This window comes from Strongylocentrotus purpuratus, unplaced genomic scaffold (genome assembly GCF_000002235.5).
Source record: "Strongylocentrotus purpuratus isolate Spur 01 unplaced genomic scaffold, Spur_5.0 spur5_scaffold_6, whole genome shotgun sequence".
In the NCBI taxonomy this organism is placed as follows: domain Eukaryota; kingdom Metazoa; phylum Echinodermata; class Echinoidea; order Camarodonta; family Strongylocentrotidae; genus Strongylocentrotus; species Strongylocentrotus purpuratus.
In genome coordinates, this window is record NW_022145612.1 from 52,681,459 (window position 1) to 52,705,155 (window position 23,697).

The window sequence follows — 23,697 nt, forward strand, 5'->3', positions numbered from 1 at the left end:
AAAAGAAGGGGATGAGTAAAGTATTATCGGGAAAGGGGCGGGAGCACGTAAGTTTGCAGTGTGCATTATATGGGGACCCTCTTGCTAGGCGTGTAGCCCCCCCCCCAAAAAAAAAGCACAAGAAGAACACAAAAGAAGAGATGGAAAGGGGGGGGAGAATTTGTTGTGAATTAAAGAAGAAAGGAGGGAAATGAAAGATAATTAAACAACGATAGAAGAGAGGTACCAGAGCATAAGGAATTGCATCTGTTTTAAAATAATAATGGGATAACATCCAGGGTCGTCGCTAAAGAAGGTCGTGGGGGGGGGGGAGGTCTTGCACCCCCCCCCCCAACGAACTGTGACTTTTTTATCGGAAATAAGAAACACTTTTTTATAAATTCAGACAATGATTAAGAGTCGGTACAACGAATCGTCTTCTTTCTCTATATTTAATGAAACGTCATAACTTCTGCGCTTCACGTGGGAGGGCGAAACAAGAAGTAAGAGTCGGGAACGGTACAGCGAATCGTCTTCTTTTTCTAATAATTTAATAAAGTGTCAAAGCTTTCGCGCTTCGCACGGGAGGGGAAAAACAGAAAAATAAATTAGTTCCTGGCCCCGGGTTTATAGGGTTAAATGTGTAGACATTGATCTTGGCATGTATATATTTGTCGGTAATTATAGCTAGTTTTTTCGGTAAATTGGTGGCCTCTATATACTCTACACCCCCCCCCCCCTTCCTTACACCGAAAAAGGTCTAACGACGCCCCTGATAACAAAACAGTTTATACTTTTATGCAAGTACTACCGGTGAAGTACCAGACCAACGTCTCTGTGCATTTTGCAGCAACGAAGCATAATTATACAACGTCTCGTGACGTGACAGATCACTTTTCTCTTATAAGTATACTTCTAACCAATCAGAAGTTTTTTTCCAGGAAGTGCCGGTGAACATTAATGCTCCAAAAAATCTCAAATTGCAAAAGATCCCTACTCTTGGAGGTAGGAGAAAGCAATTTTACGTCATATTACTCCAGGAAGTGCCTGAAAGTTGCAAACCTATTCGTGAAATATAATACGAAAATGGAGAAGAGAAGTTTGACATTAACTATGGAAAAAACAGAGAATTATAACAGGGGGAGAGCAAACGGACTTGATTTACAAACATTTCAAACAATCAAAAACTTTTTTGTTAATGCAGGATGTGCACCACCACTATCATATCAACTATATTATGTCGCGACCGTTGCATGGCACACCAATCACGTTTGTAAACAAGGTTAAAGAGGTCATGTTTACGACTGCGACTTGACCTGTCCATTTAACCCTGAAGATTGTGACTCTATATAGAGGAGGATCGAGAGCAATCGAAACAGTGGGGAAGGGGACTTTGTCCCTGGAACCTTGCCAAAACCCTAATTCCCCTCACGCATATAACATAATCACCCTCCCCCCCCCCCCTTTCCTCCGCGTTTACTGTCTCTCCCAATATTTGCATGAGAAAATCATTTATCAAGAATCAGCACAATAAAGAAGATGTACGTTTTACATCACGCAAAATGTAAAGCTTTCATGATTGTAGACCGCCCCAACACACAATGAAAACAAGAGTAAACAAAAAGAAAGGGATTGAAAACTTCACAAGAACCATCACACTGGCATGTACAAAATATGATCAATTTATTGGGATGAAAGTCCCCCGTTTTTGGATTTGCACTCATGATTGGCAAAGCACAAGGGGTAGTATACATTCAAATGAAATGACGATTTATAGCTATGTAATTAGGCGATGCTTAAGGAACATGACTGTTTTCGTTGACTAGACTGTATGCACCCCTTTCCTCTGCAACCCCACCCCTTTATCCTAGCAGAAGGGCGACTTGACCTAGCTTCCACCTCAATCCAACCCTCCAACAGCCGCTCACCAAGTCCAGAATCTGGCCAATTTTTTTTAAATAAAAAATCTTAGGCTGAGCCACTGACTCTAGTTCAGTAGGCTGGGCGTACACGAGTTCGTTGATAACTCCATCTACGGTGACTTGGCAAACTATGAGTTTGATTTGACTGAAGTTCAAGCCAAGGACAATCCACAGCTAGCTTATATTATTTTTTGTTTGGACTGGCATGTACATAATAATTTTGACAAGGTTAACTCGCCGGATGTCGGTTGCGCCACTTTGTGATTCCAAGAGCCAAATTTTCCCGTGCGGAATTTCAATATTGCTTTTTCAGCACAATTAATATTTTCAATAAAAGTGGGATCCTGACATTTTTTACCAAGCTAGAATCGTTCGTAGTGGAAATACATCAAATCGTATCCAAAGCAAGTTTGTGAACTGAGTCTTTGGAACGGACTTTGATAGAAGGCTGCAGCGCAATTATTAGTACTGTATTAATTTGTAGGCTCTTTGATCCGTGACTCACTTTCCACTGTACTTCAGAAAACATCCATTGTATCAGATTTATTATTCATAATCATGGATTCGAACACTTCAATGAATTCCTCATCGACTCTGGATACGCAGCCCTTTACGGCCGTCGACTATGTGGTCTTCCTTGGTATAATGTTAGCTTCGATCATCACGGGACTCTATCACGCTTTCGCCGGGGGAGGACAGAAAACAACTTCGAGGTGAGCCAAACGAAGGGATTCAACGTAAAAGTACCATGTCTAATGATAGCCTTTCTCTCTTTTCCATCCACTTTATACATGCAATTATTGCTTTAAAAGAGGATGCAACTAGTATGATACAATAGCATGGTGTTTGATGATAACTAATTTTAATGCTGATTTTTGCTTGAAACGTTCTCTCTCTCTTTTTCTATCTTTCAAAACTTTGAAAAGCAATTCACCATGGCACAATAGGCATATTTGAAAAAGTTAAACATCTTATTAATGCTTAAAGATACTATGTCCCTTTTGCAACCGACATCAAATTCTGTAAAACTCTGCAGGAATTATGAATATGTCATTGTCGTGTAATTATCTGTGAAATTTAAACATTAGCAGTGTCCTATTCAAATTATGCAAGGAAACCCGTTTACCTTCTAGATCACTGTCAGAGACTATTGAGTGACTGACCGACATCTTTTTTTTTTCTTTGGTATAATAACATACATAAAATGAGCTCTATACATGTACATGAACAATTTTGTCTACATCATAACTTACTATTGCAATCACTTAAGTCGATTCGACAACATTACTAATGGTCGTTATTTTCCTATACTTAAAGACGTTTTCAAGCCCTTTCGGTTTGAGGGAAGTTCTGAATTAGCATTGTCTTTCAAATACGTACGTTGGAAATTAATCTTTTCATTTTGTTTGGCCTGCAAATGGGACATAACCTTTAAAATGTCGATACAATAAACTTAACGAGCTCCCTGATTATCGTCTACTTTTGCTAGAATTGAAATATTTAACGTTATATTGGTGGACCAATTATTGAATAAGTAAGCATGCGGGAAGTAGAGCAGTAATTAAGTCGATGAAATTTACCAGAGTACGAAGCTCGGAATACAAATGAAAAGAAAACTGTGGCATAATAATATTGTTTTATAATTATACATGTATAAATACAGATACCTTGCCTTAATCAGCGACCACATGTATTGAAAGACCGATTGGTTGTAGAAAGTTTTTTTCTTCTCTCTCGTGCAGTATTTATTTTATACATTGGATTGGAATGTGCATCAAACTAAAGGAACCTGTACACAACGGCTACCTGCCTATTATATACAAAAGACCTCTTTTCTATTCTTCAAACTTTGAGTGGTCTCTACGTATACGTTTTATGTGATTATCAATCAAGCATGATGTAACCATTTTTACTTATACATTTTTTTTGTTACATCTTTACCACGCAAGTTACCTGCTCGCTGATCGTAGCATGAACAGTTTACCCATTGCCTTGTCGACCGTCGTTTCGTTTCTGTCCGCCATCACTCTCCTCGGTATCCCTGCCGAGATCTACACCCATGGTGTCCAGTACTGGTGGACTAGTTTTTCCTGCCTCATCATGATGTCTTTAACGGCCATCATTTTCATTCCTGTCTACTACGGGCTTGGTCTAACAACTGCGTATGAAGTGAGTATCATGAAACCAACATCATAACAACCGCAAGAAAGTCTAACTTCGAGGACAATAATTTACACTCAAACAGCTACCCCAAAAACAACATCTAGGACAATAATGCCCACCTTGCATCAGCAATGATTATGATATATACTGCTATAATAATTATAGGGGGTAGTTTCAAATGTCTGCTTTGTGTCGTTGAACAGGTTTAGTTGTCCGGGTTAGTTGTCCAGCGAAAACTGTCCCAGGAAAGTATAAGTGGCCTAGAAAGTAGCTGTTCGATGGTTATTGTATTGGGGTTGTTGTCAGAGTGGGTACTTGTCTGGGGGAGTTGTCCCAAGTGTAGTTTTCTGGGGATACAGTTAGTGGAGTTAGTTAATCCAGGATTTTGTTGTCATAGAATTCAATCGAACATTATTGTGTCAATGTTTTTACTTCTAACAGGCTTTTAAGCGCATGGTCAAGTTTTGATTGATAAGATATTGTGGATTTTTAAATATTAAAACACAACTTGTAAAATCACAAGAAATCTTAACGTTCTTACAGAATAATTCCAAGGATAATCTAATACCGCGTATATTCTGATTTGCTTTATATAGACATGCCCTATTTGCATTCTTATTCATAATAGTATAACAATTAAGTTCTTTTTCATCTTATTTCAAATATTTTTATCATGATACCCCTTCATCCACGCTAGAATCTTAATGGTGTTCAAGTTTTTAATTCATTTGCTTATTTATCCCAATTTACGAAAGTCGGGAAGGAGCTTACTTGTTTTTTTTGTTTTGTTTTTTTAAATACCCGACACTCCTTGACACAAGAGAGGTCCAGGGATGAGCGAGCAGACCGTTAGCTAGTGTATGGGAGTGTGAATGGAGTGTGTATAAGAGTGTAAATGGGAGTGTTTATGAGAGTGTCCAAGGTACAGGAGTGAGAATAGGAGCGTGTATAGGAATGAGAGCGTGTATTGAAGAGCAAAGGGCCTGCTTGCTCATCCTTTGACCTACTCTTGTGTCACCTCACAAAATATATTTTAAACGTGAATTAATTTGCCTGTTATTGCCTTAGTCATATTAGTTACGAACTTTGTTATGAATTTTGTTATATACTGTATATTATACTTTGTGACAATGTCAACCACATTTGTATGTATTATAATTCATTGCCAATGTAAATTGTTCATAATTCAGCCATCTGGCTGCGAAGTGCAATCAATAAAACCTTTTCAATTTCAATTTCAATTTCAATTTCAATTTCAATTTCAATTTCAATTTCAATTTCAATTTCAATTTCAATTTCAATTTCAATTAGGGATTTAACTACATGAGAGGGGTGCAAAATCTATTTCTTTCCAGTTTCCAACACCACACATCCATGAACGACACCATTGGTCTGTATACTTTAAGCGATATAATATACAAAATTAATATTGACTGCTCATGAAGATGATGGTAGGAATTATCACTCCCAAGGTGGTGTTCATACCAGCCCTTCTATCACCCCCGAGGCGAAGCCGAGGGGTGATAGAAGGGCCGGTATGAACACAACCGAGGGAGTGATAATTTACCCCACCATCCAATTACAGAGCAGTCCACATTTGTTTTTTTTAACACTTTCTAACACTTTAGAGATGGAAGACAGGAGAGATATGGGCCTGTAATTACATAAATCTTAAGGGGTCACCCTTTTTAAAAAACAGAACAACTTTTGCCAGTTTCATGACGTCGGGAACCGCACCCTGGGACATGGAAAGAATAAAATGTGTTCTAGGGAACAACTATTTCGTGTATAATATTTTTCAACAAAAGTTACTGACTTCATCATGACCCGCACTTTTCTTTTCTTTGAAATTTTTAACAAGTTTTAGAGTTTCAGATGAGTTGGTTGGACTAAAAAATATAGAATTCTGATTTTTGTTCTTCAAAAAAGAATGAAAGGGGTTTTCGACTACAGGAATTTTTTTGGCAAGATTGGGTCCAATGTTTGAGAAGTAATCATTAAAGTGATTAGCAATAGATTCTTCATCATTGATGGTCTTATTACCCGCTCGGATTTTTTTTCCCACTTTTTTTGTTCAATGCCTTATTAATAACTCCCCATGTTTCCTTTATGTTGGATTTCTTTTGTTCAAACTGGATACAATAATATCTCTGTTTCTCTAATCGCATAATCTTTGTCGATGTGTTTTTATATTTAACATATTTTTCACGAAGTTTTGGTTTGGGATTCGCACGAAATTTATAATACAAGTTTTTTTTCTTCCTATTAATTGATCTTAATAGAGATTAGGGTTACGTGGTTAATGTCTATAACTAAAAAATTTGCATCTCTCTAGAGGAATACATTCATCAAGAGCTATTTTTAGAACGTGGGTAAATTGTTGTAAGACACAGTTACATCAGTATGAGCCAAACTTCTGCCCAATCAATCGATCCCATGCACCTTTCCCTTTAATTTATCAATTTTGGAGGCTGTAAATTTCCTTACTATTTTTGAGGGGTAGGTGATTTAGTAAGATTAAATAAACTTTGAAATTTGCAATAAACTGGACAGTGATCTGATATGTCAGACAGTATGATGCCAGATTCAGTATGTAAATGATCAACATTTACAAATATATTATCGATGAGAGTACACGAGAGTGGATAACCGCGTGGGTTTTTGATATTACTGGAACAAAGAATACGAAAGCAATGTTTTCAGAAAATCATGAGAGAACTGATTATCATTACATTTTAACCAAATAACCACTTGACCAAGCAACGAGTTTTTTGTCAGTTAACCGATGGTGGCGATAAATACGTAATTATTTGGTCTTGTAAGCACCTTTATTGATTGGTTTCACAGGTTATCCAAAGTTGATGGTAGTAATCACGTTACTTACACCGGCTAAACGTCTTATTGTTCTGTCCGTGAATCTCTGGTTATATTCAACTAGTAATTCTGAGGTGTCTTACACACCTCTTTAAAAGGTTTCAAAGTTACCATAAATTTCTTGGTTATGATCACGTCGCTCAAGCTGATTACTAATCTAAGCTGTGAAAACGTGATATGTAGGTGTGAAAATTAGTAATTATTAAGTGTTTTAAAACACCTTTTTAAATGGTAGTCAACGTTGCCATAAGTTCCGCGGTGATGATCTCGTGACTCAAACGGATTATTGATCTAAGCTGGTCATACGTGACTTTTAGGTGTGAAAAATTAGTCATTATTAGGTGTCTTAAAACACCTATTTAAATGGTTTCAAAGTTACCATGACTTTCTTGGTGATGATCACGTAGTTAAAACTGATTACCAATCTAAGCTGTGAATCCGTGATATTTAGGTGTGAAAAATTAGTAATTATTAGGTGTCTTAAAACACCTATTTAAATGGTAGTCAAAGTTGCCAGCAGTTCCGCGGTGATGATCTCGTGACTCAAACGGAATATTAATCTAAGCAGGGCATACGTGGCTTTTAGGTGTGAAAAATTAGTCATTATTAGGTGTCTTAAAACACCTATTTAAATGGAAGTCAAAGTTGCCATAAGTTCCGCGGTGATGATCTCGTGACTCGTGACAGATCTATGTGTTTTAAACAATTTATCTGAATTTACAGCATATTTCTTAATTACTGATGATTTAGTTATTTGCAATTCATTTCGAAAATACTACAAATATAAATTACCAGTTATTAGGACATTTCGCTACTTCGTATAAATTACATTTAGTTAAACATGAATAAGGGAAACATTAACTGTGAACTAAAATAATTTCAATAAAGTACAAGTATACGAAATTTTTTCGAATAATTCAATTATGTAAGTCTATTTATTACCAATGCCCTTACATTGGAAATACAGACGTACCAGTATTGAAGTATTGTTGCTGTTCAACTGGTTGGAAGTTTTACCAAATGGTTCTAATGGCTCAGCTAGACCAGTTGAATTATAACTGGCCTGGATCAACTGGATCATTTAGCCCATTTCAATTTCCAGGGTTACCAGTTGGCATTAAATGGTTCATCAACTGGACCAGTTGCAACTAGCTTTCTCTTCTAGGATGTTTGCACCCACCCCCCCCCCCCCCCCCCCCCCCACCCAACCCCCTCTAATCCCAAACTGCTTCCGGCGCGCCTGGAGGTAATTATGAAAGATCCAAGACACGATGTTCAGAAACGGGATGAGAACGTCATTATTTTGGTTCATTTATTGTGTAACATTTGCGTAATTATTGGGTTGAACGCGGGTTACAGTAACATCCTTCCTCTTCGACGTAAATTTCACGTGAATGAAGAACATGATTCATCTCAAGTCAGCCTCGTAATATTCACGTGAATTTCACGCAGATATTTTGACTAAAACTATCACTAACGCTTCACGTGTTTCTGTGACGCGATAATTTTGTGTATGAAGATGTAATTTCATAACCAACAAACACGGGAGTATTAGGTTTACAAACCATGGTCTCCAAGGTAGGGATAATCACGTTATTATAATGGTGATATTGCAGTGACAATTGCGTGATTTAGTGTACGTGTGTTTTAGGTTACTTAATGCAATAAACGTATTAACACATTTACGTAAATGTCCGGTGTTTGAAGAACGTAACTCTCCTCAAGACGATACCTTGATATTGACGTGATTTTCACGTGATTTTGTTTATTGGGAAATGCTGCATTTCAACCAAGAATTCGTTGTGATTTGAAGAAGGGGGCGATAAATAGTACCAACTACGATATTTTTCTTGTTTTGTAAAACTATTTGAGAAAGACCACTTCCATTGTCAGATTCATTGTGTTTATATCCGAAAGAACTTTAACATTCAGATGATCTGGAACATACATTGCAACGCCCCCACCTCTTTTATTCGTACGGTTATTAAATATGAGGTTAAATTCATGAATAGGTCTAGAAAATGAATCCAATATCAAGAGTCTATATGCTCAGCACTACCGAGGGAGTGACAATTTCCTCCACCATCCGATTACCCTTTAAAGTTCTATTGAAGAGACAGTTGGTCTCTTCTTATTTCCCTTAACTCTTTCTTTTTCTTGCAATGTACCATGCATGTGTGTGCGTGTGTGTGTGTGTGCGTGTGTGTATCTATAATGTGTAGTATATTATTTATATATTGTTATTATTGTCGTAACGTATTACAACCATGTAATCTCGTTATTTATTATTTATGTCAGGGGACTATTTTACTTACAAGTTTTTCAAACTTCCTTTTTAGTCTCCAATTTCTTAATTCCAATATTATAAGATTATGATTGTTTCATGTTACTTTTGTATATATATTATGTTATGGTTTTATGATTGAAATAAATGAACTGAACTGAAAAATTACAGAACAGTCCATATTAATTTGTTTGTATATACCTCATCCTTTTCATTGATTCATGAATAGGTCTAGACAATAAATCCAATATCAAGAGTATATGCTCATCGCATTCAGTACTATATTTACAGTCTTTTGAAGCTCAAAACAATTTCAAATATCCAACGCTAAAAGAAATCCAACATACGGAAATCCAATGTATACTATACATGACTTTTGTGTACAGGTAGTGCAATAAGGTTTATTACTGCGGCCCAGCGTAAATAGCATGGCTTAAGCGCGCATTCAAAAATATGAAAAGTTTGGAACATGATTATTTTTAGATTTATGTTTACAAGGAGAAAATAAATTTCTTTCTGAAACAATCTTAGTATTTGTGGTTTCATGTTTTGGAAATAGAGTAGTATGAATATGAAATGATGATCACGGTACTTGAATATGAGAATTGTGAAAGGGTGAAGTGGTACAAAGTAGTTTGAAAATAAATCAAGAGATTGAAATAAAAGGGAAACTAACACAAAAGATTTTTATATAATATATATATATATGAGAGCTTCATCCTATAAAGAATTACGAATGATTCAAATTGATTGCAACTTCATATCAATCGCAATTGTGAAGTAATTTTATGGTTGACTGGAGGACTTTTAATCAATACAGATCAATTGTAATTCTGTATAAGACAAGGCCCTAAGAAAATACAAAATATCTCCCTCCCTCGCATAATCTCAAAAGAGTAAAAGGGGTAGATTCTGAAAACTTGTATTTCATGTAAAGGAAAACGATGTTAATTGTCATCAATACTAATCATTTGTTCTTTTGGAGATGGCCCTTTAATTCTATGCAAACGCATCCAGCTTTTAGCAGAAACTAACTAAGGTTTAATTTATCCGACATATTCGCAAGTTGAATGGAATACATTCAAATTAAACAAACAAAACATTAAAAGTATCATCAGAATCGTAAGGAAATCCCCCCCCCCCCCACAAAAAAAAGGTAAATGTGATTGTGTCGCGCTTATTTTGCGCTAATTTTAGACCATGGTTCATGTAAATGAAGATTTAAACCATGGGTTAAATTTAAATCTACTTTGTGAATTCGGGCCTATGTGTTTGCTTTATGTTCAATAAAACGGAGTAATAATCCGATACTTTTGTCAATATTCCTTCTTTTCATTTAAACGGAAAAGAACAAGCTATAGAGGAGTAGGTCGTCATCTAATAAAAAATAATCGTAATGAAATGATGATCCTAGTAGAAAATATTTGTTCATTGTAGTAAGCAAATATTAATCGACTACGAGGGTAATGGTACAAACTATCATCGCCGAGATATCCCACATTGTATTTCAATTAAGCCAATAAAACTGGTAGAAATCCGAAAGAACGATGAACTTGTCAACACATAACATATCATACATGTCTACAGTGTATATGTACACTAGAGACCAACGAGGGATGGTAGTTTGTACTGTAAAAAGTACTATCACACCCCTAGCTTACAGCCATGAAGTGATGGTAAATCTATCATTGTTCATGTGACCTCGTTTAGACCAATCAGATTGCAAGATTCTTAGTAGGCCTATATGCGGGATATATACCTTTAGGCATTCGGACATCATGAACAAACACTCAATAATTATACCCAAAGTTCATTTGCGATCAAACTTCCATGATCTGTGTCGACTGGATACATCACAATAACAGTCACATGAATAATAAGTATCATAATGAGTGCTTTTTATTTCCCTGCATTGTTTGTTGTAAGACTATACAGTATACTTTTATGACATTACAAAAGATATAATTGAGAATTAACAACTCGTGCTGGTATATATCAATATAATAAATTTTCAATGAGGGGTTGAGGCTCCGAATGTGAACAGCTATTGCCTTCAAACTTTAAGGAATGAAACGATGTAATTCTGAATTAAACTCAAGTACGAATAAATATTTTTAGAAACAAGAGTGAAATTGATTGAAATCATATTGAAATGATGTTTTCTTTCAGTACCTCCATCTCCGGTTCGGTATGACAGTACGAATTGCTGGGACCATCTTGTTCATATTGCAGACAGAGGTTTACATGGCTATAGTAATATACGCCCCTTCATTAGCAATTCAAGCAGGTAAAATTAATATTAGTATTTTTTGGAAGAGGGGGTGGATTGTGGAGATAATGGGGAGAAGGAGGAATGGGGGGGGGTGAGGTATCAATACTTTGGTGAAGTTATACGACGATAACTTTTACACAATGCACGTACCAGTACCACCAGTTTAAGATATTATATGGCAATTACTCGAAGACAACAAATAGCCCATTTTTGTTTATTAAACAAACATATGAGTATTGATTTCCTTGAAGCCTTTCTCTCGTTTTTAAGTTTATCCCTGTTAACCGAACTTGATTCGTAAACATTTCGAAGAATTTCATGAATGTTAGACCGACATTAACACACCACTTTGAAATTTCGTCCGATACTCTGAAGGCATCGTTACCAATAGACCGGTTACTAACATAATTATTCAAATTTGGATCGACCGAGGCTAAACCATGCACCTATAGGACCAAAAGGAGTGAGTCTATAAAGTTTTGTGAATTTTATGACCAACAGTGTATATATATATATATATATATATATATATATATATATATATATATATATTACTTGTTGCTATGTCGGACAAGCCTACGAAAAGCTTTAGGGTTTGCAACAACCTTTGTTTCATAAGTATGCATAACATTTGAAAATGTTAGTAAATCGGTCGACAAACCTCCTTTGTGAATTCAGGCCAGAATGATTGTATTTGCCATCTGTTTTCAGTGACTGACCTGCCGGTTTATGCAACCATCCTTCTAAGTGGAGCTGTATGTATCATCTACACAGCATTGGTAAGGTCAATTCTAGTCCTGACTTCTTTCTTCTAGACTCTCAAATTTTAAATGCATGTTACCTTGACATTCTGTGGAGATTATCCTTTTATCATAAACCCTTTTATCGTGTACGCGCCGTAACGGTGCCGTACTTTGGAAACGCAATCCAATAATGTATCCCATTCTTGCGCCTGTTAGGGTTTTAGGCTGTGTGGCAGTATATACTGGTGTAATTTTGATTTGATTTGATTTGACTTTATTTCTGCATTTTTCCAAATACAATAACTTAATAACAAAGAACACATAAACGTATAAGGTATAATACAAAATATACAAACAATAATAACTTCATGTCAAAATGTTATTTACATTTGTACATAACGAACTTAATATTTCTATAATATATTAATATAAATTTAAAGTATTATCCGAATTATCTGTGAAAAAAGTGCAGGAGACCGCAATCGTAAACGATGCTTGACTATGCTTGACTAGGATTGCGGCCTCAAAAGAAAATCTTAAGGTGAAATTTGAAACGAAAATAGCTTGGCTGTAATGTATTGAAATGATGTTGACATTGTGCTTCATTGCTGACAGTGGGATATTATGTAGAAATATATGTGGTAGCAGAGAGGCCGAACGTTATAAAGAAGAATTAAATTACTGCCCGATACAAAATGACGTCAACGCTGTCTCGAAAGAAAAGAAGAAAAAAGGCAAGAAAATGAAAACAAGAAAAAGAAGAAAAGAAAAGCAGGAGACATGCAAAGAAGTAGGAGGAAGAAAAGAATTTCAACAAAAAAACAACCACACCGTTACAATACACACTTCACAGATCAGCCTGAATCTTTAAGAGAAAATGTCTTAATGAAACTACACGTATTTTTGAAAGCCCTGTTGTTTTTCAAGACCATGATTAAAAATAGCTTAATCTCCATTTACGGAGAACTCCCTGAAACACTTTTACCAATATAGGGTGGAATCAAGGGTGTCATTTGGGCTGACGTTCTCCAGTTCCTCGTCCTCTTCGTTTCTTTCGTCCTCGTTGTCGTCCTCGGATGCATCCGTGCTGGAGGAATTGACTACGTCTGGGAGTACAATAAACAAAATGATCACCTGAACTTCTTGTGGTAAGTATCTAGGCCTGCATAGGGTTCTACGACACACGCTCAAGTTGCAATTGCTCCGAGTCCGCGGTCGATTTCCTAACTTAACCAAAATTATTTATACACTTACCAAGTTTTGTAATTTTATTAAGCATGTGAACAAATTGATTTGTTACGATTTGTGTTTCTTGAGAATGTGACATGTAAAAGTAATTTAAAAAGGTCTTTATTTTAATTACAGAGCACCAGGAGTGTCAAGTCTGATAGACAAGGGCGCTATTATAAGAACACACTATTATTATGTTAATTATTATTTATTATACCAGTCCACCTTTGATTCTTGAGTTACGAAAAACAGAAAAACATCAAATTTATAATTATGAATAATTTAATTGTTGACTGTAATATATTGAATATCTCTTTTACCTTTCCCTCTACAGGTTTTCTCCTGATCCGACCGTACGTATCACTTTCTGGGTGCTACGATTGGGGCAGGATTCAGCGGACTGGCCCAATATGCCGTCGGTCAGATAGCAGTCCAACGTTTCCTCACTGCCAAGTCTGTCAGGCTTGCTCGCAGGTGAGAGTGGAAGGGTTAATTATCGGTGGTTAGTGTCACTACGGGGAGGGGAGGGGGGGGGGCGTTGTTTAATTCAATTTTTCAATTCAATGTATTTCTCCACAAATGCAAAACATAGGGAGATACATAAAATAAAATACATACATACAATAATAGAACATGTACATCATATATAAAACGACTCCGTTTGGAGCAATGTATGTTTTAAAAAGAAGAAAAAAATCAGCAAATGTGGAAGGGGTAGTCAAAAATCAAAAATGATTTGTCGAGGACTACCCCCAATAATACAAAAAAAATTATACAATTAAAACTTAAAAGTAAATATAAGGTAAAATGATGAGGTGGTACCAATAACGAGAAAGAAGAGGGAGAAAATATCAAAGACAGGGGGGGGGGTGCATCTACCTTTATGTGAATGTTGTAGGATTGATTACTTATAAGGAATAATCTTAACTTAGCCTTAAATGAATACAATGAAGAACAATTTTTGAAGTCAGGTGGATGATGACTCCATAACATAAGTCCATTGAAGGGTATCCGTTTTTTGTAAAAAAAAAAAAAAGTCTTAGCTATGGGTATATGGAAACTACTTGCATTTATTGTAGCACATGAATGAATAAAAGAGTTCAGTATAAAATGGCAATCAAAGACAGGTGGCAAGCTGCTATGTTTGTACTGTGTTCTATCACCTTTGAACTCCTTAATAGCCCCTTCACATACACGTATCTTACGAGTCCTCATGGATCGCCAACTCGTAGTCAATCGCAAGCATCCGTAAATAACTCGCTGATACCCCTAACTGCAATCACTGTTTCTGTCTGTAAACTTGCATTTGTCTCGTTTGAAATAGAAAATCTTTGTTGGCAATTTTCTTTTATAGGCAACTTTTATTGCCGCTCCTGAGCTTCGTCAGGCGCGGATCCATGGGGGGGGGGGGGCAACGAGCCCCCTGCCAAAAAAAGAAGTTGTTTAAAAGATGTTAACCACAAATTAACCTTTGTCTTTTTTTTCGTTTAAGGGGTAACAAATATTTGGGGGAAAAAATATATTTTTAGTGCTCACTACCCCCTCAATATTATTGAGCGAAATTAACTGTCTGCGCGGTTTTATAAATTTCCGCCCCGACATGATCCGCCACTGTGCTCCGTTGGATGAATATTGGTGGCATTGATTGTCACTTTACCATTAATGATAACTTCCATGTAAACCTTGATTTGATTGACTGTTGTGGGATGTTGACATGGTAGTGTTGGGATGCTTATAAAGGTAGTATTGGAAAAGGCAACGATCCCTTCGAGTATGGTGTTAACAGTGGCGGATCCAGGGGGGGCGGGGCCCGGGGGCCCGGCCCCCCCCCCCCCCCTTGAGAAAAAAATCATGTAAAATCACGCGATTTTTACCTTTTTGGGGGTTGGGCCCCCCCCTGGCGCTCAAGGGGGGGGGTGCAAATTTTAAAATTTTCGAGGACCAAAAAAAAAAAAAAAAATGTGCTCACTACCCCCCCCCCCCCCCCCCCCCCCCCCCCCCCCCCCCCCCCCACTGAGCGACTTTTCGGCCGGCGCGATTTTCAAATTTTCGGGAGCAAAAAATAAAAAAAAGGTGGGCCCCCTCCCCTAAGAAATCCTGGATCCGCGCCTGGGTGTTAATGATGGTTATTGACGTTACACTGTAGAGTTGCTGGAACTGGTGATGGTAATATTGGCAGTGATGAATGTCACAGCAGTTAGGGTGATTCCGGGGTTAAAAAATAGCGTGACGATGGTAATATTGGTGGTGACGAATGTCACAGCAGTTAGGGTGATTCCGGTGGTAAAAATAGGGTGACGATGGTAATACTGGCTGTTATGAATGTCACTGCAATTAGGGTTACTCCGGTGGTAAAAATCGGGTGACGATAGTTATATTGGCGGGGATAATATTGTTTATAGATGATAATAACTGATGGCGACGACGATGACGATGTGATATTGCTTGTAATGGCGACCCCAATACCAATAATTGGTGGTAATGATGACGATGAATATTTCGGTAATAGTAGTGACGATAGTAATGTAATGATGGTGAAGATGGTGACGACGGTGATAATTGTTGGTAATGACGATGACGATACAATAACTAGTGGTAATGAATGTGACGATGGTGGAAATTTGTGGTAACGATGGTGACTATGGAAATTATTGGGCTATTCCTATTAATGATTACGATAATGCCAATGATTGGTACAAAATGACGGTGATAACGGTCATATTGGTTGTGATAATGTTGAAGATGATAACAGTTGGTGGTGATGATGGTGACGATCGTATATATATTGATGGTAAAATGTATGCATAAGTGATATTAGTTTATCATTACAGTGTCGATTGTGGTTCTAGCTGTAATTACGGTGACGATTTTTCACCAGTGTATATTGCTATAGTTATGTTTTGTATAAAATACAAATAATACTAGAAGTTTGGGGATTGATGTCGCTCACTGAAGTTTCTGAAAGATCAGGACATAAATGGAGCTATCCCTATATCATCTCTGTTCTTACAGGTCACTATTGTATGGTATACCATGTTCCTGGTTCATGGTAACGTTGGTGTCACTCAGCGGCCTTGTCATATATGCTTACTACAACAGTAAGTATTAATACCTCATACCCCAGACACACCGTCGAGACCGATATCAAACCGAAAATAGACCGACCGATAAATCTACATTACCGCGAATGGCAAAGAATCTGTCGGTTTCGGATTCTGTTTGAAATCGTTTTGGTTGTGTGACAGAGGTATCTGTCATACTCGTCTGACCGACTCCAAACCGATCGGTAACCTACAACATCTTATTTTTCAATCTGTTTTTGATCTCATCGGTATGACGGCACTCAATCATTTATGCATAAAATAAGTGCTTTCAAATATCAGTAAACTCCATTCGTCTCAAAAATTGTTCTATGCAAATACCCGAGGATTAAAATACCCGAAGATAGAAACAGTGCTTATGTCGATGCTTATGTCCATATGACCAGAACATATACACCAAATGGAATAATGTAGAAAATAAGGCAGAAGGAAAAAAAAAAAAGAATACTTCAGCACTATTATTGGTTTCCGATCGTTTTTCAATTTTATTTGATATTTCATTTATTTCTCTTCGTGGTTCACTTTTCGTATGTAGCCTATTCGTTTATATTATGACAACATTATATTAAAACGGAATTATGGTTAATATATCAAAATGAATCTTAAAATCGGTACTTTCAAAATATCAGTAATGAGAGGCCGACTAAAACGTACCTCATCAATTTGTGTCAAAGTTATTCTAAGCAAAATGCCTGAGGATTTTAGAGACACTGCACTCATATTAATGTCTACTGCAGTGGCATGTTAAAAGGGCGCGTGATCAGAAAATATACTATAATTTAAAGGAATGTAGAGAATCATCTATAACGGAAAAAAGAAGAAGACATCACTGAACATAAAATGCTGATGCCTCTTGAGAGTTTGATTACACCATCAGGCTATTTCTGAACTTGAACAATATATGCCTTATATATTTATTTTCTTTTCTTTTGACTGACTTTTACTTATCCAATTATTTTAGATGACGAAAATGGGAGAGGTGAACCGAATTTCCCAAAGTCTGATCAGGTAATGGGCCCGACATGGATTATTTAGAATAACATTGTTTTACAATGTATGGCAGTATGGGTCGATAGTGATCATTTACTGGCGTACACAAAGATATATTGACGAAAATCAATGATAATGCATGATCTTTACTTTTTAAATCCTTCTAGTGGCATGACTAGTTCTTATGATTATGGTTAAAAATTAATGTTTGAGGGTTATATAAATACCTTTGAATTAAACATAATCCATCACCAGAGGCGGTGGAGCAGGGAGTGGGGGGGGGGGAGGAGCACAGCACCCTTCCCATTCTTATAAGTACCTCTTGCCACCTCTGATAAGTGCCCCCTTCACCGATGATAATTCTAATCTGAGAGGTGCTGATTTTATTTTAACAAGTGCCCTTTTCTTTTGTAAAAGTGCTTTTTCCCATTCTGATAAGTACCTTTTCCCATTCTGATAAGTGCCCCTTTTCATCTTTTCCCTTTGGATATGTGCCCCCTTTTTCTTTCACCGTAAAATGTGCTCCTAATTTAAAGCTACTAAGAGCAAATTTTTCTTTAATTTCACCCAAAGCTCTCTCGCATTTAAAGTTGATATGATTATGTTTCATAAATGAGATCTTTTCAGTCTTTCATGATAAGGTTGTGCTGAAAACCCCATCAGGATTGTTTGTATTTCTCTTTGCAAGATGTAATTGTTCACACTGCAACCCCACAAATCTTAAATTTTTGCTCACTCGCTTCGCTTGCTCGCAAATAAATATTCAGACATCACACCCAGCTGCACAATAATGATGCTTAAGTGGTATCTTGGACCATGTAAAGAGAGAAACAAACATTGAAATCATCCCTGATAATGTTATCACAATGTAGGGGTATATACCAATGTCTAAAAATTGTATATTTTCGCTTTAAGGTTTCGCTTTGTAGGTGCCCCTTTAAAAAAAAAAAAAACCCTTTCTTGTTGGTGCCCTCATCCCCACCCCCTTCCCTCCCCCACACTTTGAGAGACGCTCCGCCGATATATAATACTGAAACTATGGGCAACAATTGAGTAGGAAGACCAGTATGACGAAAGGGGATCTGAAAAAAGGGGAAGATACCCTGCTGTACATCGAGTGGATGGAGCGTTTTCGGTATGTATAAAACGTGATTAAGATAGAGGTCGCTGTTTGATCAGTCATCTGCCGCTAGAACTGGACACAATTTATCTAGAAAGTCAAGGATGAGTAAGTGTACGCTTTAATATTCGATTTTTTTTTCTTCCTTCAACAGATCTTGATATACTTTGTAAGTCAAGAGTTTGGAAAGATTCCGGGGATTCAAGGGCTCTTTATCGCAGCGCTGTATGCTGGAACGATTAGGTATAACAAACATTAAGACAGATGTTGTGGATATGTTTGGTTGCGCGTTATAAGATGAATATTATAAAGGAAAATATACGCATCGCGTATGCAATTACGATAGGATGAATTATTTGTCTCCTTATTTATAATACATAAGATTTGCTCATCTTCTTTTCGAAGCTGGAAAAAGAATTTTGTCTACACCTCTTTATTATCTTAATCTCTGTCTATCGCCATCTCTTTTTCTAATTGGTAATGCGTGCATGGGCATGTCTGTCTGTCTGTCTATCCTTCTCTCGAGTCTATCAAAGTTAACTGCTAATCATCACGATGGCATGTTCCAGAGACAGTTTTTCCAGGCCTTTACGAATTCCCGCCAAAACGCGCGAAAGCAATGCTTGCTACAAGCATCTCATTAAAGGTAGGCATACTATGCCCCATTTGCAGGGCAAAACAATGAAAAGGTTAAATTCCAACGACATTTTGAAAGACAATACTAACTTAGAACTTCCCTCAAAACGAAAGGGCTTGAAAATCTATCTATCTATCTATCTATCTTCATATCTGATCTGCACACATACGTTTGACAGCACGGTGACCTCGGGGTTAAATTCACTGGCTGCCGTGACCCTTGTCGACATCGTAAAACCATGGAGGAGGTGGAGGTCAAGACGTCGAGGGGAGGTCGTAGAGCCCGAAGAGACGGTAGAGCAAGATCATCGCGATACATGGTTCTCCAAAATATACAGTAAGGAATTGGGGAAGAAAGGGGAGAGAGAGAGAGAGAGAGATTAGTGAGAGAGAGAGAGAGAGAGAGAGATGGGGATGGTGGAGAGAAAGAGAAAGAGAGGGATATATATTAAGAGAAAGAGAGAGAGAGAGAGAGAGAGAGAGAGAGAGAGACAGAGACAGAAGGAGAGAAGCAGAATTTAGAAAGAGAAAGATACTGAAAATGTGAAAAGAAAACAAACATCGTATTTCAATATTGAATCGATATTTGATATCTCAAAATGCGCCCATCAAGTAATCCAGTAACTGTAAATCGTTTAATTTGTTACTACCGGTAAAATGTATTTATTTCCCCTTGATTCTTAGAGAATATTTGGACATTTTTCTTGATCATAATGATAAAATATAGAGAAGAAAGTTATCTATTCAATGTCTCTTTCTGTTTATTCTCTCATGTAGCCGTTGTCTACGGTTGTATTACGCTCGGCCTGGCTTTCGTCGCCACCAAGTTGGGGTCACTGATACAGATGTCAAACTCCGTATTGGGGCCAATCGGTGGACCAATTGTCGGTGTCTTCTCGGTCGGTATGCTCTACAAGAGAGCAAACTCAGGGTAAATCCGTAGTATTTAATTTCCTTTCTGTTTGACTTTTAAAAACGGGGTAGGATATTTTACACAACAATGGCCTGTTAGGCTGATGAAGGACAGCATAAAATCAGAAAGTGCTTATTAACGGTTTTTGATGTAAATACGATAATACAAAAGGACTTTGATTCTTTAACTTTGAGATGATTTTAGCATGTATATATTACATGATATTATGTTAGGAGGTTAAGGAAATGGTAAGGAACAAACAATGGAGGCTGTGATTATTTTGGTCTCATATACCGAATATCTTGAACTACTGAGAGTTTCTAAATTGGAAAAAATAAAAATCGTGCCGAAGGTGGTTTAATATTTACTCTGGTAACAACTGCTCCGTGCTCTATTTTGTCAAAATTATAACAGGTAAACACCAGGGCTGAAATTTGGTTTAGGTTAGATTTAATGTAAGAGTTGTGTATAATGTTTGGTCTGGTGTTGACTCCACAAGAATGAAGTCTATTAAGACCCTGTCCGATGAAAATACAACTTTATATCAGTTTCCCTTTCAGTATTGCACAAAAGCAAATTAAATCGACATTTCCCGCACCCCTCTAAATCACGAGACAACAAGGGGGAACACGGGCCAGTTACGATGATGACAGGATCTATAATAATTTGTCGCATGAGAAAGTGTTGTACAACCTTATTACCACTACAAACATCTTTAATTTCTTTCTTTATTTCATTCTTTCTTTCATTATTTCTTTCTTTCTTTCTTTCTTTCTTTCTTTCCTTTTTTCTTTCTTTCTTTCTTTCTTTCATTCTTTCTCCCTTTTAGAGGAGCCATCGCCGGTCTAGTTGTGGGATCTGTCTTTGGTATCGGGATGTCCGTTGGATCAGCTGTTAACCCGGACTCGGACTTGTGGATCTTAAAAGTAAGAAATTAGAAGCTTAAGGGAAAACAGTCCCCTCCCCATTTTTTTTTCGCGAGGCACATGTAGAAAAATAATGCAGGAACCCACAAGACACCCCCCCCCCCCCCAAAAAAAAATATATATATATATATATATATATAGAGGCCTATATATATATATATATTATATATATATAAATAAATAAATAAATAAATAAATAAATAAATAAATAAATAAATAAATAAATAAATAAATATTTAAAAAAATATATAGGCCTCTATAATAGAGTCGCACCGCTTCTGAATCATAGGCTGATCATCCCTTGCTCTCAAAACATTTATTATGCAGGTATCATTCATGTGGTACACCATGATATCCTGTTTCACAACGATCATCGTCGCCGTTCTTGTCAGCGAGGTCGTACGTCTGTTCAGCGACAAGGAGAGGAGTCGTCAGGTTGACCCGCTACTGTTGGCGACATTTCTCCGGTGAGTACATGTACATAAACGGTATGTGATATAAACGTGCATAGTGCCTTCTTGTGCCAGTATTTGGTGACCCAAAGATTCGTCTTTGAATCCAATTAGATTTTTCAACACGACGGTGTGCAGGCGCGGATCTAGGGGGGGGGGGGGCGAGCGGGCCTTGCCTCCCAGCTGTTAGCTCCCCTCCCCCCCCCCCCCCCCCCATCAAAAAATAAGAGACAAGGAAGGAAAGAGAAAGAAAAAGGAAAAGAGGAGACAAGGGGAAGGAAAAGAGAGGAAGAAGAAAAGAAAAGAAGGGGATATCAGTTACAATTTTCTCGCCAACAAATTGTGGATCGGGGGGGGGGGGGGTCCTTGCCTCCCCCAAGCAAACCTAAGACAGAGAGAAGGAAGGGAAATGAAAGGAAAAGAGGAGAGAAGGGGAAAGAAAAAAGAGAAAGAAGAAAGGTAGGGGAGATCAGTTACGATTTTCCCCGCCAACAAGGTTTAGATTGAGGGGGAGGGGGGGGGGGGGGGGGGGGGGGGGGGGGGGGGGGGAGGGGGGGGGGGTGACAGATGCCCCCAAATATAATTCAAACGTGGTTTATTTCTAATTCGATACTGGTGATTCACAAATGTCGCTGAAATTAGATCATTTTCTGAGATTTTTCCTCAATGTTTTAGTAAATTATACTTTTTTTATGCGTTTGATGGAAAATGGCAAATTCGTAATAAAAGAAAGAATAGTGACCTGCCTTTGTCACAAAATAATAAGGTGTCAAAATTTGCTCATCTGACCGTGATTAAATGCCTAAAACCCCTGAACTTCCGGGGGCTCTGCCCCCTGGATTCCACCTAGGGCGGCAACTGGATGCTCATCTGACGGTAATTTAATGTATAAAACCCTTGAGCTTCTGGGGCTCCGCCCTTGGATCCCACACCAATTTGTGTCCTGCCAGTGTCACAAATAAGGTATCAACATATGCTCATATAACCCTAATTAAATGCCTATACCCCCTGAGCTTCTGGGGTCCCCACCCCTGGACCCTCGCAGGGGCTTCGCCCCTAGACCCCACGCCAATTTACGCAACGCTCTATACCTGATCGTTAATACCCCCCCCCCCAACTACTTAGAAAAACGTTCAGCGGGGCCTGTATGTAAGAGTGGGTTATTTAAAATTTTATTTAAATATTCAGAATCCGAATTGCATATTTATTACGTGTTTTTACACAAGACAAACCATCATATTTTACTTACCTAGCAACTATTAGTGTATGCAATTCACAAACTAAGTATTGAAATGCAATCATTCGTAGCAAGTGTGTAACAAGTGATTGAGGTAAGATGTAACGAGTCATGGAACAAAGATTTGTGCATTAAATTTGATTGCATTACGATTGTCTATTCTTTCCTAGTTCTTACTCTTTATCAATTTGGTCACCCACCAACCGACTATAATAATACGAGTTATTGCTGTTCTGTACCGTTACAGAGATGGCGCTATACACCATTTTTTTTTTTAAATGACAGCGAATGTCACCGATTTCTGATAGATGGCGCTAGTCTGTTTCTCATTACGAACAGGACAGTGCTCCTAAATGCTGTTTATGCTAGTTTCCGTTATTTCCTTCTGCGTTCTGTGTAAAGAAGGCAGGATTGAGAGCGCAATTATTTTCTTGTAAGAGTTTATGCCTTCTTATAAATTTAGGCTATATGTTTGTGTTCTGTTGGGGCTACTTCTCAATGATTCTAAATCACTATTATAATTTTTGTTTAAGCTAACGAAAATCTGACTTTCTTTATAGAATCATCCCCCTTTTCACCGTCTCTATCTGACCTTACGTTTCTAACTCTCTCTTTCTTTTCTCACCTTCTCTTCTTTCGTAATCCCCTCTCTTTCTTATCTCACCTTCACTTTTTTCCCCTCTCATTCTCCTCTTCTATGTCCACTTTCGCTTCTTTCAGTAATGTATATTGCCCCCCCCCCCCCCCCCCCTCCTCGCCTTTCACTATATCGTCTTTCTCCCTTTTTTCCATCTTCCCTCTTCTCCCTTTCTCTCTCATCACAACTTTATGTTTACATTTCTCTCTCTCTCTCTC

At 37.5% G+C, this 23,697-nt stretch overlaps 1 protein-coding gene across 1 annotated transcript; it reads left to right on the forward strand.

Moving 5' to 3' along the window:
• Positions 1-2,459: 2,459 nt before the first annotated feature.
• Positions 2,460-21,641, forward strand: LOC591101 (sodium-dependent multivitamin transporter-like). Its single transcript, XM_031000063.1, has 13 exons — positions 2,460-2,614; positions 3,851-4,070; positions 11,392-11,509; positions 12,206-12,273; positions 13,231-13,385; positions 13,864-13,941; positions 16,480-16,565; positions 17,530-17,576; positions 18,833-18,921; positions 19,494-19,651; positions 20,092-20,245; positions 21,057-21,153; positions 21,481-21,641. The coding sequence occupies exons 1-13, from the start codon at positions 2,460-2,462 to the stop codon at positions 21,622-21,624; spliced, it is 1,569 nt and encodes a 522-aa protein (XP_030855923.1). The 3' UTR covers positions 21,625-21,641.
• Positions 21,642-23,697: the final 2,056 nt, after the last annotated feature.

Excerpts from the sequence above, each read along its gene's own strand:
- LOC591101 (XM_031000063.1), top strand. The coding sequence starts at position 2,460 with ATGGATTCGAACACTTCAATGAATTCCTCATCGACTCTGGATACGCAG. Across the intron at positions 11,510-12,205 it reads TTCATTAGCAATTCAAGCAG|TGACTGACCTGCCGGTTTAT; the intron begins GTAAAATTAATA and ends ATCTGTTTTCAG. Across the intron at positions 18,922-19,493 it reads CTGTATGCTGGAACGATTAG|CACGGTGACCTCGGGGTTAA; the intron begins GTATAACAAACA and ends TACGTTTGACAG.